This window comes from Aspergillus affinis, assembly GCF_023601865.1.
Source record: "Aspergillus affinis strain CMG 70 chromosome Unknown NODE_144_length_85420_cov_98_805432, whole genome shotgun sequence".
Classification (NCBI taxonomy): Eukaryota; Fungi; Ascomycota; class Eurotiomycetes; order Eurotiales; family Aspergillaceae; genus Aspergillus; species Aspergillus affinis.
Genome location: NW_026515925.1, coordinates 43,738 through 61,622, shown reverse-complemented (window position 1 = coordinate 61,622; position 17,885 = coordinate 43,738). Strand labels below are relative to the sequence as shown.

General features: G+C 46.2%; 6 protein-coding genes across 6 annotated transcripts; 4 read left to right on the top strand and 2 right to left on the bottom strand.

Annotated features, from left to right (window-relative positions):
- Positions 1-2,503: 2,503 nt before the first annotated feature.
- Positions 2,504-4,475, bottom strand: KD926_002138 (cytochrome P450; the record flags this gene model as incomplete). The annotated part of the gene is made up of 7 exons (XM_053093943.1): positions 2,504-2,688; positions 2,753-2,854; positions 2,919-3,205; positions 3,258-3,379; positions 3,441-3,775; positions 3,828-4,010; positions 4,073-4,475. The coding sequence occupies 7 exons, from the start codon at positions 4,473-4,475 to the stop codon at positions 2,504-2,506; spliced, it is 1,617 nt and encodes a 538-aa protein (XP_052951254.1).
- A 2,040-nt stretch (positions 4,476-6,515) lies between these two features.
- On the bottom strand, positions 6,516-8,608 carry KD926_002137 (uncharacterized protein; the record flags this gene model as incomplete). Its single annotated transcript, XM_053093942.1, has 2 exons — positions 6,516-6,833; positions 7,790-8,608. The coding sequence occupies 2 exons, from the start codon at positions 8,606-8,608 to the stop codon at positions 6,516-6,518; spliced, it is 1,137 nt and encodes a 378-aa protein (XP_052951253.1).
- A 1,027-nt stretch (positions 8,609-9,635) lies between these two features.
- On the top strand, positions 9,636-10,829 carry KD926_002136 (S-adenosyl-L-methionine-dependent methyltransferase; the record flags this gene model as incomplete). Its single annotated transcript, XM_053093941.1, has 3 exons — positions 9,636-10,157; positions 10,238-10,593; positions 10,664-10,829. 3 exons carry the CDS (start codon positions 9,636-9,638, stop codon positions 10,827-10,829), a joined length of 1,044 nt encoding a protein of 347 aa, XP_052951252.1.
- A 2,072-nt stretch (positions 10,830-12,901) lies between these two features.
- Positions 12,902-13,594, top strand: KD926_002135 (uncharacterized protein; the record flags this gene model as incomplete). Its single annotated transcript, XM_053093938.1, has 1 exon — positions 12,902-13,594. The coding sequence occupies one exon, from the start codon at positions 12,902-12,904 to the stop codon at positions 13,592-13,594; it is 693 nt and encodes a 230-aa protein (XP_052951251.1).
- A 737-nt stretch (positions 13,595-14,331) lies between these two features.
- On the top strand, positions 14,332-15,969 carry KD926_002134 (uncharacterized protein; the record flags this gene model as incomplete). Its single annotated transcript, XM_053093937.1, has 2 exons — positions 14,332-14,376; positions 14,449-15,969. The coding sequence occupies 2 exons, from the start codon at positions 14,332-14,334 to the stop codon at positions 15,967-15,969; spliced, it is 1,566 nt and encodes a 521-aa protein (XP_052951250.1).
- An 855-nt stretch (positions 15,970-16,824) lies between these two features.
- On the top strand, positions 16,825-17,808 carry KD926_002133 (putative retrovirus polyprotein; the record flags this gene model as incomplete). The annotated part of the gene is made up of 1 exon (XM_053093936.1): positions 16,825-17,808. One exon carries the CDS (start codon positions 16,825-16,827, stop codon positions 17,806-17,808), a length of 984 nt encoding a protein of 327 aa, XP_052951249.1.
- Between the last annotated feature and the right edge of the window lie 77 nt (positions 17,809-17,885).

Below are 17,885 nucleotides of genomic sequence, written 5' to 3'. Positions count from 1 at the left end.
ATAAGGAAATGCTGGCAATTGTTCGCTCTTTAGCGGAATGGCGTACTGAGCTAAAAGGATTGTAGCGTAAAGAACGTTTTAGGATTCTTACCGATTACCGGGCCCTTGAATATTTTATAACAAAGCAAAAACTGAATCGAAAACAAGCCAGTTGGTTCGAATTCCTATCCCGATTCCATTTCTTGATCAAATACCGGCCTGGCAAGGAAAATACCTTAGCGGATGCACTGTCGCGCCCCGAAGATATCCCCCAAAGTGACCGAACTGCAATACTGCTACGCCCTAAGTGATTAGAAGAAGGGGTCTCCCCTGGCATAAGAACGAAAGTAGAAGTTGCGCCTATTGATACGAGCCTTTATATTACAGACCGCGTACTCGCAGCTAACCGGAGCAGCCGGGTACTCGAGACCTATCGGGAGTTAACCCGCAAAGAGTACGTCGATTGGACTATTAACAATGAAGGCCGCCTCCTATTCAAGGAATGACTGGCCGTGGCCGAGGAAGGTAACATGTTAGCCCGATTACTAGACGAGATTTATCGATAACTATCTACTGCCCATCCGGGCCGGACAAAGACGAGAGCTTTAGTAAAAACGCGATACTATTGGCCTACCTAGGGTAGAGATACGGCCCGATATCTGGATAACTGCATGGTCTGCAAGAGAACTAACGAGCCCCGAGACCTACCACCCGGACTATTGCACTCTCTGCCGATTCCTGATCGTCCCTGGCAATACATTAACGTGGATTTCCGATCTTTTCCCACGTCTAAGAAGGGAAACGATGCAGCCTTTGTAGCAGTCTATCGACTGAGCAAACGGGCACATGCTATAGCCTGCAAAAAGATTACGACAGCTCGGGAAATGGCTTATATCTTTATTATACACTTCTATCCATAGGTTGGCCTTCCGGATTCGATCGTGTCAGACCGGGGAGGACAGTTTGTATCTGAGTTTTAGGACGAACTCTACAAGATACTATATGTTAAGGTAGTGTTTACGTCCGGCCAGCACCCGCAGGCAAATGGTCAAATAGAAGTTATAAATCAGTAGATCGCTTAACGCCTACGTCCCTTTGTATCTTACTATTAGGATGACTGAAATGATCTACTGCTAATACTGAACTTTGCATCCGCCTGCCTACCGAGTGAGACAATCGGGATATCACCATTCCTGGTAGAAAGAGGTTTTGAGCCACGCATGTCGATGGACTGGAAGGCTACTTCTAAGCCGTTAAAGTCCCCGAAGTTCGTAAACCGCAATGAAACGCAACAAGTGGCACGCCAGATCCAAGAAGTCTAGAAATATGCTAAAGAACGAATGGCTGCATCTCAAGCTAAAATGAAAAAATACGCGGACCGCAAGAGACGCGCATATACTTTCGAAGTTAGGGATAAGGTCATAATTACTACTGATGACTGGAGTCTAGGGCGCCCAAGCCGAAAATTAGCTGAGCAGGCGTCTAGCCCGCATAAAGTTATTGCAAAGGAAAGAAACTTATACCGACTTCAGCTTCCTGACAACTTAAGAGTTTACCCGGTATTCTTATCCGATAAATTGCGTCTTGCTAGCTCAACAAAGCCTCTCCCGGGACAGATTACCGATCCGCAGGGCCCGATAGACGTAAACGGAACAGAGGAATGGGAGGTCGAGAGGATCGTAATATCGCGAATATACTGACGCAAGCTGCAATACAAGGCTCACTACGTTAGCTATGACTTCGACGATAAGTGGTGGCGAGCTAGCGACTTCATGAATGCACCTGGTAAGGTAGCTGAGTATCACGAGCAATATCCCGATCGACCCAGATCCCCGAAATGCCTATCTGAGTGGCTCCGAGCTGCCGAAAATGACGAATTCCTGCTAATGACGAACGACAATAATGAGCCAGTGACGAAACGGAAATGAGGACATTCCCGAGCTTACTAGGGGGGGTTGTCACGGCCAGCGCGTGACCGTGATCACGAGATTACTGCCGTAATGTTTACCGCCTGCCAGATGCGGGCTAGCGTCTGGTGAGGTTATCCCACAACACTACGAGCCACGAACCTGTCAATAGTTTTCTTCCCCATGCTTAGATTTCCGAAATATAGCACCAGATACTTCAATAAATGTCTGCTAGGCCTGCCTTCTTAGGTATATTGAAATGCTTTGTATTTCGGGTCGCACATAGACTAACAGCTAACATTTATACTAGATATGGCTACAACAGCTACTCTCCCTCGCTAACTTCACCGTACTCGTTCAGCCCTGGCTTCTCAAACATGAAGCCGGTTCGAATCCCACTTATACCCGAACAACAGGATCGTGACTGTTGCCCAACTGTGTTGCGGTCAGTTTCACAGCAAGTTAGATATTAATACAAGGAATTGTCTGGCCAAGCCTCTGTCACCGCTACGGATTCAAATAACCATCAATTGGAGATGGCTCCTAGCAGTATCTACAATTTTGAAGTTGAGAGGCAGCTGAATTTTCCATGCCCTTCGTTTATATGTTCGCCACTCTTACCGCTTCGTCATTATCACCTCCAGGGGAGCAGCAACCGCGGTAAATGTATCTTGTTCTCCATTTAGATAGAGATCCTCCGTCTGATTCGGTGCGAAGGTCACGTTATAACGAGTGACGATCTCTGCCGTGACTCGACGAAGCTCCATTAGAGCAAGCTGCTTTCCAACACATGAATATGCTCCTGATAGATGGTGTTAGCTAAAGAGCGTAATAATGCATCGATGCGGTGTGATTGGATGACAAACCAGTACTAAATGGTACAAATATAGATGGATCCTTCACGAGCTCAGGCTGTGTAGTCCATCTCTCAGGTATAAACTCGTCAGGTCGAGGGAAGAGTCGCGCGTCTAGCAAGTTGGCTTTGTTAACACCGCAAGATCTACACAGCAGATTCAACGGACTAATCCTCACCTCTGAATAAAGAATGCATCGGTATGCTGACCATCGTGTTCCCAGGAATACATTTCTCGCCGATCATGATACCTTCGGGGGGAGTCGTGCGTTGGACGCCAGATGGTACAGCTGGATGCAGACGAAGTGTTTCATTTATGACAGCATTGAGGAGGCTGAAGGTTGCTAGTTTGTCGTAAGACAGCTCCGACTGGAAATCTTTTAGTTCCTCCTGAAGCGCCTTATAACGCGACTGGTCCCTGACAAGATAGAACAAAACATTGCTCAATGCAAAGCCGGTTGTGTCACTGATGTTCTGATTTAGCTGACTTCCATCTAGTTTGTGGTTACAAAACCAACCTTCCTGCAACAACAATAAGATATGCCTCGCCCTGGAGGTTCAGGTAATTCTGCTTGGTTTTTTCAGTCTTCTCATATGCATCCAAGATCCACGAAAATACGTCTGGTAGTTCTGGGCGATTCTATATTCCGTGAATATTAGCTCCCGATTGTTAAAATCAGCCTTAAAAAATAGTAACTTACCTTTGACCTTTCTTGGACTTGAGAATCGATCCAATTCCATTGTTTGAGGTAATCCGCGTTAATCCCTGGTGTTCTTTTGAAAAAGGGAAATAACCATGTCAAATGGCTAAAAAGACCAATCGTTTTCATATCAGTGTGCACCTGTTTCAGCAGATAGGCCTCCTGCCCAGTGCTGAGCATATCGAAAGATTTTCCGAACGCCATATCCCCCATGACATCAAAGCTCAAATAATTGAACCAAGTTGCCATGTTGATGGGGGTCCCGATTCTCTTGTCGATCGCATCCATGAGCTGACTGGTATATTTCTTAACTCGTGGCTCATAGCAACGAAGAGCTAAGCACACATCAGCGGAGATCAAGCATCTAACTATAAATGCAATGCTTACCTTGAGAGCTGAAGCCTTGATCCCAAATCTTCCTATTCTGGGAATGGGACTTTTTGTTCCTGTCCATTTGGAGGCTTATTCGCGGTTCTAATACCGTATACCAAGGCCCTTTGTGGACTTTGGTGCCAACCCCGTGCAAAACCGTTACAGCCATTGGATCAACAATAGATATTTCAGTCGGGCCTTTTTGCAGAAGGATAAGTATTAGTCGCAGAGGCAACACAGAATACATGAAAAAGTCTTACCGATGCGAATGTAATCCCCATACTGTCGATGCAGCTTCTGTACTTCATTGTATAATTGCAGCTTCTTCGCCGAAAGAGCAGTCACATAGAAATTTGACAGTCGGGCGAAAAACGGGCCGGGGAACTCAGAGAGACGGTGGAAGAACCCTCGATAAATGAGCATACTAATATAAATCCCCGCGATATGCCAAAGGACTGTGTTGACAAGAGGAATAGAGTATGGGGCACCAGTCCAGGCTGCAGCATGCTCCAAAATCACCGCGCTCAGCAGTATGGAGGCGTAGGACACAAATATAGCCGGAGCATGCAGGTCCCATTCGCCATGACGATAGATCAGTATGTGGGCACTGATGCCACTTATACCACCAAGGGCCAACAGCTTGTGAGACGTTTCAAACAGCATCCCTTGCAGTGATAATATGCGAGGAGAATAAATCTGAAATTTTGACGGGATCTTTCTCCGATTGAGGGGTCTGCACGTTATGATAAATAGTAGTGCGAACCCCTGCAAGCTCAAGTGGCCAATTAGCAAGACTCGCTTAGAAAAGTAGGTCATCCGACGCAATCTTGTGTTCGAGGCCCAAGTGGGGATTTGACAACTCAGCGATATCTATCATATGACAGTGCAGGGGTCTTGAACTTTCCCCTCTTTACGTTACCAGGGAAACTATCTGACGCATGGGTCTTTTTTCTTCTTTCTGTAAGGGACAATATAGGATTTATGAATATATTTAGAAATTTCGATATCTGTTATCACTGTGACGGTCTACAAAGGAGCTTAGTAAAAGACAAGTTTGTTTATGACTCGTAGTCAAAAAATTTTCCCATGGAGAAGAAAGGCTATCTATGAGGGAGGATCTATCCTTTACATACTAGCTGAGGCTTTGCCTCAGGTAGGAATGCCTACCGGAGGGTCCTCCATATCCGGAAGTTCGTATCGGGCAGTCCTTGGCTCAGGAGATAACAATCACAGCGTACTGGAAATGTAAGTACTTCGGAATGAAAATTGTATAACTTTATATAGATGAACGACTTTTTTCCGACCTGTACTTAGGCCGCACTCGCATAGGTACTCGCAAATCTTCGCGATATGATTTCATTACGTTATTGGATTCAGCTTTTCCAGAATACTCTGCTATTTAGACCGCTCAGTCCAAGCTGGGTTACGATGCTCCAGCAAACTTCTAGTCTTGTATAAAATTATCATTCTTTTTTAAACAGCCAGAATACCTATTTTTGAGCAATTTTTCAGAAGTTGGTATTACTTTCATGTCGATATACCCTGTCTATGCCTATTTTTCAACAAAATTTCCTGTGTTTATACCTAAGTGCTCGTTATCTTCTGCTCTGTCTAAAGTATATGGGGAATGCGCTATCTCGTATGTGGCGACTGTCGAGCTACTTTTGTTTGTAGGATTATGGCGAAGCATACTCCGTGTAATGTGGGTTAACTAGTCAGTATAGATGCTCGCTTTTACTTTGCCTCTACTGGTTTTAGTGTTTAGTATTACTCCTGTTTCTTCTCCATGTATAGAGCTTGGATTTCCTAGGTGAGGTAGCATTCCACCCGGTCGGATGATTCTTCTCTTCGACGACCTACTGCGCGTCTGGGGGTGCAGCTGACCAGCGTTATATCCTATGATCTTTATGGTTGATTGTTGACCTATGATCCTTTGTATACCGTAAGTGTACTCTTTTAGCTCGACGGTTTATTGCTGTATACGTCTACCGTACGCTTTCGATCTCCGGAAACCCTGGAATAGTAAATAAACGAAGGCGCGAGAGCGGTACAAATATATCCCCACAGGATTAAGCTACAAACTCAAGATAAAGATACTTTAAGGTCCTTGAACTCAGCGTCCCTCGATTCCGCTGGTATCGGAAGAAATGTCGATCTCAACGAGAAACTCCCGGCTTCGAGCTTCTAACATAGTGTAATCATCATAAAGATTCACCATATGAGTAACGCGCTTAAAAATGTCATCGTCCTTGGGATAGAGCTCTCTGTTTGACAATCGAAGCCTGGCAAGTGCATTGGTGATCCGGATCGTATTGATATACTTTTGTGCACCTTGTAGACCTCGTTAGTTGTGGGACAAAAGTCAGTGTCAGATGAATACTTACCCAGTGCCTCCACCTGCCCAGGTCCAAGTCAATATAGTTGCTTGAACTTGGCCCAGTCTGTGCGTGGTTTCCTGTCGATAAACAGTCTTGCATCCAGCACAACCTGTGCTTCAAGCATTGTGAGTGGGCCTGATGGGCTCGCTGAATGAACCTGCATAGGACCATCTCCGTCACAATCATCTAATATGTTGTTCCAGCATCTCTCGCGGGCTCCGAGGTAGTGGTCACTGATGGGTCGGAAGCAAACCGACTCAACCCTGAGTTGGGCTATCTGACTTTGCTGGCTTGCGTAAAGATCGGCCAACCGGGTAATCGCTTCCTATTGGCTAGAATGAACTTCGTTCATCTGTGAATTCCGTTTAATGAGATATTCAATTTTCTGGGCGAGCTCGTGTATTTTGGCGTTTAATTCGGCCTTTGTAGCAGCAGTTCGTTCCTTGATGCTGGATGTTTCTGTCTTCAAATTTTCAAACTGTTTGTTACGCTCCCAAAACCGATAGACATCTGTGTCTATTCCATCAACTCTGTGCCGCGAGGCCTCAGCACGAAGCTGGGACAGATCGTGTCTGAGATGGGCGAGCTCTCGGTTAAAATTGCGGATATTGGGATCGACCATGACCGGCATCGTGATGTTGAGCTGAATTGTTTGGTGTTTGGGACCGAATATAGGCACAGGTATCAGAGAATTATATTTGATTCCTAGAATGGCGTGTATGGGCAAAGTGAACCGGAGGAGATACAGGCAGTTAAGTAGTTGGCTGGTAAATACTAAATGCCTGCGCCTTCGCATGATCCCGTGTTGACGTCGACGGAAATCCTTTGTTGAGCTAGTCACAGACCAATCCGTCGACGTCGAAAATAGTTATTTCGTTAAACCGTTGTAGCAGAAAAGCTTAGCGGTAAAGAGGGTTTTGATTTCCAGTGGTACAAGACTGGCATGTCCTTCAATGCTCGCAAACACTATGTTTTTATTGGTGACCTCTCGCAGTCAAGGTAGGAACAGGAACGTGTACAGTTTGGCCGTAATGGGTCACCTGTCGCTGCAGTCTTATGCGTACACGCATTAGACTGTAGCGCCAGAGAAAGCCCATCCGCGCTCCCTTGTAGGGAGGCAATGTGTCTGTATTGCAGTAATTTCTATATACAGAGAGAAGGTGAGAGGGACAAAATCGAGTCTTGACTGCGTGAGAGATGACGAGCTACTACCAGAGGCAAATAACTGACTCTTGTGAGGCAGTTGTAGGAGGGAAGAAACCCCTAGGAGGGAAGAAGCCCTCCTCCGAAAAGTCGGTATAGATATCACGTGGGCAACGTGAGGCAACCCCAATAAAACTTCTCCCTTTATTGGTGACCTCTCGCAGTCAAGGTAGGAACAGGAACGTATACAGTTTGGCCGTAATGGGTCACCTGTCGCTGCAGTCTTATGCGTACACGCATTAGACTGTAGCGTCAGAGAAAGCTCAAATGACCCGGGCCAAACTAGGATGGTGGAGGGGACGGTGGAGGAAGTAGTAGAGACAACGGGGCTGGCGAGCCTGTCTGAAATTGGTGATTGAGCTTGTACAAAACTGAGGAATTCGTAGTAAAATATACTCTGAATGCCTCCGAGGTCCATCTCCCGAGCACCTGGATCTGATCGTTAAGGATTCCACTATCGTGAGCATGTTGAGCCGCACCCTTCCGAAAGCTATGGCCCGAGTAACCGTCCGTCTGTATCCCAAGTGCTCTCAGCTTAGTGGATAAGGTAGAGAGAAAATAGTTGCGACTAAATAGTTTTCGGTAGAAGGAGAATAATGGGGTATCAGGCTCTTTAGGATCGAGAAATAATAGCTTTTGAAGTGCGTCTACTGGGCACGTTTCATCTCCTGTTTTTGCGAGAACAATCTGTATTCCTTCGTGGCGGCGGTCTGTCTTACTCCGTTTAAGTGTAAGTTGCACATGATCTAACGAGGATGAGAATCTGACGTCAGAGCGTGTAAGATTTGTAGCTAAAAAAATAGAGCGTGTGTTAAGATCTTCTGCCTTATAGGTGAATTCTCCGAGGCGGAGGAAACCAGCAAATGCTACCCGGCAGGCAGTTGCAAAATTCAAGTCATCTAGAAGGTTCGGGGTCATCTCGAGGGGCTGTAATGGGAGTGAAGCTAGGCCTGCGGATAGTTTCGCGATAATAACACGCGAAATCGGTTTCCTGACTCGAACTTTTGTGATAGGATTAAGTCTTCTAGCACCATCTATAAGGCGTCGAAAGTGCTTATTGTCAAAGAGTTTATCGTCAAGAAAGTTATCGGTGTGGTAGGATCGCAGAGCGGCTAGATCGGCCAGTGCAGTGTCGGGTTTAACGGCCTTTTGGTTCGAGTTGCCCAGGAGTCGTAACGATAGCCACGAGATTAACGATGTCTGGAGGCTGGCCATGCTGAGAGATTTTGTAACGCGCAGTGCTTTTCGTGGTTACACTGAACAGAGAGATATACGGCACGCGTATTGGCACTAAGTCCGTTCCAGAGCAGTTTCAGGTGTCCTGTATTGAGCTGAGGAGCTCGTGAAGAGAACCACGCGGGCGGTTCAATACCGAGAGATCCTGCCAGTGGGGGCAAATATTAGTGTTGGAACGATGTTATCAACCAGACCAGAGAAGTGGAGTATCTTGACCTAATCCACATACCGCACAGCACCTTGCTTGGCCTAGACTTGGCCTACCATTCTAAATGGCATACCAAGGGATCAGGAATGCATAGGTGTAAACAAGTGGGACTATAAATAGCTAGGCAGATTGTAGTTTAGAATGACACTTCACTTTTACCCACCAAGCATATACCTATATTCAGTTGAATCGATAGGATATCTGCTTAGGGCAATGACCAAGTCAACCGACAATAACATCCTATATTATACCCTTGCAGGTAACATACCCTTGGCGAGGTTGTTCCGCTCTTTTTGTGCCGGAAAAGGGGGAGGGAATTGGAACAAAATGTCACATTGCGGGATTGAATGGACGCGGCATATATCCTTAAACGACGGCAAAGCTATACCCCCGATAGATACATCCACTAGGATATCATCATAGCGTGTCGTTCTATTCCACATCATATATCTATCATATTATACACCTTGACACCTTTTCTCACAATAAAATGGCCATGTCAACGGAGATTACAGACCTTACAGGGGCTATCAACAACGAAAGTCAGGAAATAGTCCGATTCCTCAACAAAAACGAGAGCAATCGATGCTCTGATGCCAAAAGCCCTCACTTTCCCCCTCTGTCGCCCGAAACAGCGCACCTTCATGATGCTCGAATGGCGCTATGTAGCGCCGCAACTAGGCTCATCCAGCTTACCCTGGAGCCTCACGAGCATGTTAGCACTCTCTGTGCAGGGGTAAATCTCTTTGGCCCTTCTCCTCCGTACTGCTGTGAGCTTCATGCTAAAAAAAGAAAACAATGCACCAGTTTCACACCTCATCTGCCTTGCGTATTGTCTATAAGTTCCAGATTGCGAAGGCTGTTCCGCTACTGGGCAGTACTAGCTACGAGACGATTGCCGAAGCAGTCAACCTAAGGGTGCAGGCAGTCGAGCGTGTCATAGGTCTCTTGACGTTGAATGGCATATTCCGCCAGCCTGCGTCTGGGCGTGTAGCCCACGGTCGTCTCTCGTATCTCATGGCTACAGACGCTCAATTCGACGCCTATATTGGATTATGCTTCGACGACTCCTTGATGTCAAGTGTACACATTGCTGACGCGTTAGTTAAATGGGAACAAAGTCAGGAAAACACCGAGGTTGGATGGAACATTGCTAATAATACAACAAATACTTTCTGGCAGCACCTCGAGAATAATACTGCAGACCAGGAGCGTTTCAGCAAGGCCTTTACGTACGAGGCTTCGACTCAGCATTTAGAAATCCAGACAGTCCTAGAGGGCTTCGACTGGGAGTCCCTTGGGGACGGCACAGTGGTTGACGTATGTTGGAGCGCCTCTCCCTCCCTCCCCTGCTCCACCTTCTTTGTGAATGTTCACAGTAATCTGGTCATATAACACAGGTGGGCGGATTTCAGGGGCTTATCAGCAGACAAATTGCACGACATTTCCCTCGACTCCAGGTAATTGTACAGGACTATGAGGTACATTGCCAGCAAGGACAAGAATCGCTGCCAGCCGAACTCAAGGATCGGATGAAGTTCCAAGTCCATGATATGTTCCAACCCCAGAGTCCGATTTCCGATAGAACAGCAGTATATTTCCTACGCTTTATCCTTCACGACTGGAGTGATAAATATGCTTGCAAGATCCTACAGGCCATTCTGCCTGCTATGAAACCGGGAGATCGCATTGTGGTCTGTGACCAGCTCATTCCTGCGTCGGAAGCAGCCGACTCGTATATCGAACAGTTCAAACGGTGAGTGAACAAACAATCAGGAATCAATTTGTTCATCGAGAGCAATTAAACTGACCATTTTATCAATTAGCGTGAACGACTTTGACATGTGGGCGACGTTTAATGGACAAGAGAGGAAGCTTGCCCATTTCAAAAATCTAGCCAAGATGGCCGACCCGAGACTGAAAGTGATGCGCACCAGCACCCTGCATCCTCTGGCTCCATCTCTACTTGAATTTGCATTTGCGGAAGACTAAGAGTATCTGGAAGTAATCATGCCCGTGATCCGTGTCTTCGTGTGATGCTCCTTGATACGAATCCATGGGATTACGTGATCTAGCGGCTTGGCCCGCATAGGTACTCGAACCCCTGAGGAACTTACCCCTTTATCCATAGAGAAGAAGAGATCAATCGCAATGAAAAAGGCATTCGCTCCTTAGTAGGCTACGTGCGTATAGCTGATACAGTGTCATTCTGCCCTCCTTCCCCTGTGCATTTCACAACACTCCTTCGGAGGGGTTTTACATGGTCAACTTTGAACTTACAACTGTACATTCAGCTAGACCTGGCTAGGAACCGCGAGTGAACCTCACGAACCTCAAGGAGGTTCACCCACCCGGAGGTTAAGGTTCCATGACCTAGAACCTCCGGGCGGTTCCATCTTGGACCGAACCTCATGGAGGTTACCCGCGGGTGAACCTGAGGTTCAACAAACATGACAAACAGGTAAAAAACGTGACTTGAGATCAATTGTATAAGTTATATAGAAACAGGCTGTATTCTCTCGTAATTATAAACCAAAACTTCATTACTGTATGGTTTTACAGGAGGATTTAGTGTATATCATGGGTTTAGCTTCGAATTAGGGTTTCAACTTTCAATTATCAATGATTTACATTATATCTATAGTACAGTGTCTGGTTATAGTTCTGAAAAGTCAAAAGTCAAATAATTAAGCTATATATCTATCTAGTAGTCTCGACTTTTTCCGTATTTTACCTAATATACGATGCTGCGTATCAGGGAAGTTAGATAAGGGTAATACCTTATTCTCATCTAGATCCGCAAATTTGTGACGGTCTACAAAGGAGCTTAGTAAAAGACAAGTTTGTTTATGACTCGTAGTCAAAGAATTTTCCCATAGGGAGGAAAAGGCTATCTAGGAGAGAGAATCCAGGGACTCTATATACTGCCTGGAGCTTGCCTCAGGCAGGAATGCCTGCAGGATCCCTAGGAATGTTCCTGGATGCCTGCCGCAGAGGATCCCTTGATCCTCCGGAACGTTCTCCCGTACAGGAAAGCCCCCTGGCTTCAGGAGGTAACAAAATTTATCAATATTAGAGTCTTTTTTATCGTTAGAAGTAACCGTAGGCCGTTTTCTAGCGGCAACTGCTGAAAGTAACAGTACGTCCAGAATTGCTTGCGTAATTGATATAGCAGTCGGTATATCAAGATATATTTTGACGTTTTTCTTATTATTACTGATAGCCTCGAAAATATATGTCTAGACATCAAATGTTTCGGCTGAAACGGCTATCTTATAATTTAAAAGATACTCTTGGAGAATCAGCCGCTGTTCCTCCTTGATATCGAATCTTGTTGTACATATATATAACATGATATCGCGAACGGTCTCTGGATTCAATAACTTCCGGCAGTAATAATATATATCCCAGGTAGAGTTAAAAAGACGTTTAACTCCGGTATCAGTCGCTAGAATTAATATAATATTACGGGCAATGTTTGCAAGAATAGGGAATTCCCTCTGATAATCTTTCTAGAAGATCCGAATAGATCCTTTAATAGTGTGACCTCCTGAAGTTAGGGAACTTCCCGGTGTGGAGGAACGTTCCAGAGGAATATTCCGGTTAGTTAGTATAGGATCTAGGGACCCTCCGGTAGGCATCCAGGGACCTTCCTGGATGCTCTGCAGGCCTTCCTGCCTGAGGTAGAGCCTCGGGCAGTATATAGAGCCCCTACATCCTCCCTTCCAGATAGCCTTTCTTCCCTATAGGAAAATTCCTTGACTCAGAGTCAAAAACAAACTTGTCTTATATTGAGCTCTTTTGTAGACCGTCACATAATTTTCCCATCTTCTTTTTTCTTTTACTTCAAGCAGATACACTAAAGGCATATCACTGAGCAATCAGTAGGTATAAAGCCTTGTAATCCGTTTGAAACCCTTACCCGTGAGGCAACTACACGACAACCCGGTTGTACCAAGACCAGAATGAATCCGACAATTCCCCTTCACGCATTTGCGCGTCAGGGCGAGCCCGTAAATGATCCCTAGGACCTTCAGGACAACTCGTCCTCCCATGTTCAGTCAATGGAGGAACAGGATGAAGGTTTCCTTGAAGAACAAGAACTGTTCCATGATTCGGAACAGGTAATAGATGACATTGATATCGATCGAGCCCCTATAACAAAAGAAAGATTCATGAAAGAGATTATGAAAGACCCAAACGTGGTCTATGAAGTTATGACTGCCTTTCACGAGCTTAAAATCAAAGAAACGAACCGTGCCCAGAACACCATCCGGACGCTCAAGAAAGAGAATGAAACCCTATCTGCTGAACGAGACACTTTTGCTATAAAATGGGCCCTCTCTAGGGACCGAACTGGCACCTTTAGTAGTTACCGATCTACCAAAATCCCTGATCCGCCGATGCTGAGTAACGGCAAAGACCCGACCTTTGAGAATTGGCAATTAACAATCTATCAGAAAATGACTGCTAACGCTGACCACTATCCTACTACTGAGCTTTGTATCGCCTACGTAACTAGCCGCTGCGAAAAGGATGCGCGTCGGCATATATCTCCTCGTCTCTTGACCCAGAACTACCGTAATTTCGGTAAGATCCTGAGCCACCTGAAAAGCATCTTCGTGGATCCAAATAAGGCCCGTAATGCCCGCCGAAAGTTTAACTCCATAAAGATGGCTGCTTTTAAGGACTACTATACCTTTGCCTCAGAGTTCCAATATCTCGCGGTTGAAGGACAGATCGATCGTAACACTTGAAAGGAAAGCTTCTTCTTTGCCTTTCCTGATAAAATACAGCGGATAGTAACTTACGTTTTTAATGATAATAACCGAACCTTTGAGGACTTCACTTACGAATGTGCCAAGGTGGCTGACCTCTAGGCTGACCTAAAGAAGTGCAGAAATAACAAGAACGCAGCCCGAGACAGTTCTAAGTCTTCGACCCCGAATAAGGAAGCCAGCCCGCGTCCTGCTCACTATATTAAAGGCGAAGAGAAAGACCAGTTAATAAAAGAAGGAAAGTGCTTTATCTGCAGGCAGTTCGGTTATCTCGCTACTGACTGTTCCTAAAAAGGTTCTTACTTCTCTCAGGTACCCAAACGAGAGCTGAAGGCTTTAGAAAAGGCCCCCGAGCAGCCCTCTGCTGAGTCAAAAAACGAGAAAGCCTAGGTCAAGACTCCTACCTAGGTTTGATGTATCAATCTCTGTGTGAAATGAATATCTCAGCGGAAGACCTACTCGGGCACAAAGACGATAGTTTTCTAGTTCCAATTCAATTAGCTATTAATGGATATTCAGTTGCTACGCACGCATTGATCGATACTGGAGCCAACGGACTCAGTTTTCTAAATTACGATCTCGCTATTTTACTCGCTAAACGATTCGACTTACATACTATCCCCCTGCCAAACAGCGTGCCAATTAAGGGCTACAATGGCCGCAAAGGAGGTGATATCACTCATGCAATTATATTGACTCTAATTATCGATTAAAGAATGCAGAAGTTGCCTTTCTTAATCGTGGACCTCGGCCAGAATGACGTAATTCTTGGCAAGAAATGGCTGCAGGTTTACCGAGTTCTACCTGACTGCAGCCGCAACCGATTGCTGTAGCCCGAGGCGACTACATTGCAGGAACAGGTTCAGGCCCAGCAGGGCATCGTGCTACCCAAGGCGATCCTGCAGAGGCCGAAGGTCAACCCTGAGCACCAAAAGGATATGGTACGCAGGGATCGAGAAATGGATCAGGAGATCAACCGACGGGATCAAGAGATGCATATTCGCAAGAACAGGTTCAATACCTACCAAGAGAATACTGAACGAGCTCTATCCCGCATGAAACGGGCGTTTGAGAAGGCCCAGAAAGACCCTAAACCGGCTCCAGAGCAAACTTCTAACAGTCCTAAGGCTGCTAAAAAAGACCTTTTAGAGATTGATATCTTTGAGATCAGCGACTCTGCCTACCAGCTTTATCTCGGTAAATCAGACTGTTTTATTACTTCGCTGTCGCAGATTAACAAGATAATTGATGAAAAGACCTACCCTGAGCGCGTACTGGAAATTGAAAAGTTGAAAGAACAGATTCCTAAGGCCTATTACGGTTTTGTAGATATATTTTTGAAGTCAGAATCAGACACGCTGCCTCCGAGAAGGGAAAACGATCATCAGATTGAGCTTACTGATAAGAATACGCTAGAATATAGTCCCTTATATCGGTACTCTGCAAAAGAGCTAAAAGCGATCAAAGCCTATCTAATAGAGAACTTACAGAAAGGCTTTATCGTTCTTAGTGCTGCCCCGTTCGGCTCCCCCGTACTAATGACTGCGAAGCCAGGAGGAGGTTTACGGTTCTGCGTAAACTACCGGAAATTAAACTCGATTACGAAAAAAAATCGCTATCCTCTACCCCTGATGGATGAGCTGCTGGATCGGCTAGGCCGTGCAAAGATTTTTACTAAATTTGATATCAGGCAGGGCTTCTACCGCATCCGAATGCATCCCGATTCAGTGGATTTGACTACATTCCGCACCAAGTATGGGTCCTATAAATACCAAGTCTTGCCTTTTGGCCTGACCAATGGACCCGCAGCCTTTCAACAGTTGATGAATGACATCTTTATTGATCTGATTGACAAGTATATGGCAGTGTACGTAGACGATATCCTAATATTCAGTGAGGACGAGCTCGAACATGAGGCCCACGTCCAAGAGGTCCTGAAACGATTCCGCGCTGCAGGCCTCCAGGCTGCTATTCACAAGTGCGAATTCAGTGTAAAAAGAACTAAGTTCTTAGGCTTCATCCTGACCCCGGATGGTATTGAGGTTGACCCTGAGAAGGTCGCAGTGATCACTAACTGGCAGGTCCCTACCACAGTTAGAGGAGTCCAGTCGTTTCTCGGATTCTGTAACTTCTATCGACGTTTTATAGAGGCCTACAGCAGGATTGCTAGACCACTGTATATCTTAACGAAGAAACTGGCTTCCTTTGAATGGACCTCCGGCTGCCAGAAAGCTTTTGAGCAGCTAAAGAGGCATTTGACTTCGGTACCTCTCCTGCGGCATCACGACCCAACCCTCCCGTCCAGGATTGAAACAGACGCCTCAGACGGGGTAGTCGCTGGCATATTCTCCTAGTTATTCGAGGGTAGGTGGTACCCAGTTGCCTACTTCTCTAGGAACATGCTCGGCGCTGAGCGCAACTACGATATCCATGATAAGGAGCTCTTAGCTATAGTTCGAGCCCTAGAACTCTGGAGAACGGAGCTTGAAGGACTTCAGACCACTGAACAGATAGAGATCTGAACTGATTATAGGGCCCTTGAATATTTTATAATTACTAAAAAGCTGAATGGGCGCCAGGCCCGGTAGTCAGAGTTCCTTTCCAGATTCCATTTTTTGATCAAGTTTAGGCCCGGACTGAAGAATACGGCTGCTGACGCCTTATCTCGACCTGAAGAGAGCTCTACAGACCTAGATACAAAGAATCAGGCTCTCCTAAGGCCAGAATGATTGGATAAAGGGGTTCTGCCTCCGCAGGCTACCGAATAGGAGCTATCTGCTATATCAACACTTCTCGCTCCTATAGAGTTGGATAACGTTCAGTTAATGGACCGTCTACTGCAGGCTAATCGAGCTGTAGCTAACCTTGATAAAGAAAGGGCTACTGCTGCTGATGCTAGAGGCGAGTCAGAGTGATCCTTACAGGAAAGGCTGCTCCTGTTTCAAAATAAGCTCGTGGTTCCTGAAGATGGTGACCTTCGCACCCGATTACTTGACATGATTTACCGACAGCCCTCTACGGCGCATCCAGGACGAACCAAGACAGAAACTCTAGTGAAGAACCGATACTGGTGGCCAGCGTAGCGTTACGACGTGAAACGCTACGTCGCTAATTGCTTGATATGCAATTGAACTATTACTAAGAGAGATCTGCCTCTAGGGCTACTTCAACCTCTCGATATCCCAAATCGCCCCTGGGAGCACATTTCTATGGACTTTCGCTCCTGCCCGAAGGACAGGCACGGCTTTGACGAAACCTGCGTAATCGTGGATCACCTAACGAAACGGGTAATTTCGATTCCTTGCCATAAAAATGTATCCGCAGTGGATATGGCTCAGCTCTTCCTTGAAAATATATATCGATGGGTAGAGCTGTCAGAATCAATCCTTTCGGATCGTGGAAGCCAGTTTGTCTCTGCCTTCTGGGAAGAGCTCTGCCTGCGGCTTAAAATCAAGCGCAGACTGACCTCGGGACAGAAGCCTTCTACGAATGGTCATACAGAGATCGTCAATCAGTATTTCGCCCAGAAACTCCGCCCCTTTGTAAACTATTATCAGGACAACTGGTCAGAGTTACTGCCGGCTATGGACTTTGCCTACGCTATCCTTGAACACGAGTCAACCGGGCTGTCCCCCTTCCAAGTGAAACGTGATTACGAGCTTCGGGTCTCCTTTGACTGGATCTCGCTCTCAAAACCTCGGAATAAGCCCCAGGACCAAGCTGAAGCTCGCCGGACTGCTCGCAGTTTAGAACAGATCTGGGACTACACTAAAGGGCAGATTCAACTGGCTCAGGCGAAGATGAAGAAGCAAGCTGACAAGCATCGAAGGCCAGTAGATTTCAGGGCCGAAGACTGGGTCTACGTAACTACTAAGGACTGGGAGTTAGGCCGTCCGAGCCGCAAGTTCGGCGACCAATGGGCTGGCCCGTATGAAATTATCGAGCAAATTGGATATGCCTTTAAGTTTCGCCTGCCTTCTACGCTCCAAGTTCATCCTGTTTTCGCGCCAGAAAAGCTCCGAAAAGTGACCGATTTGACGCCAATGCCGGGTCAAATTCGTGATCCAAAGCCCCCAATTGAAGTGCAGGGCGAGCCTGAATGGCTCGTAGATAAGATTCTTGCTTTTCGCATGTATAATAAAAAGCTCCGATATCGCGTGCAGTGGGAGGGACATCCTCCTGACCCTGCATGATATCCTGCTTCTAATTTCCGCAACGCTCCACTGAAGCTGCAGGAATTCTACAATCGATATCCTGAGAAGCCTGGTCC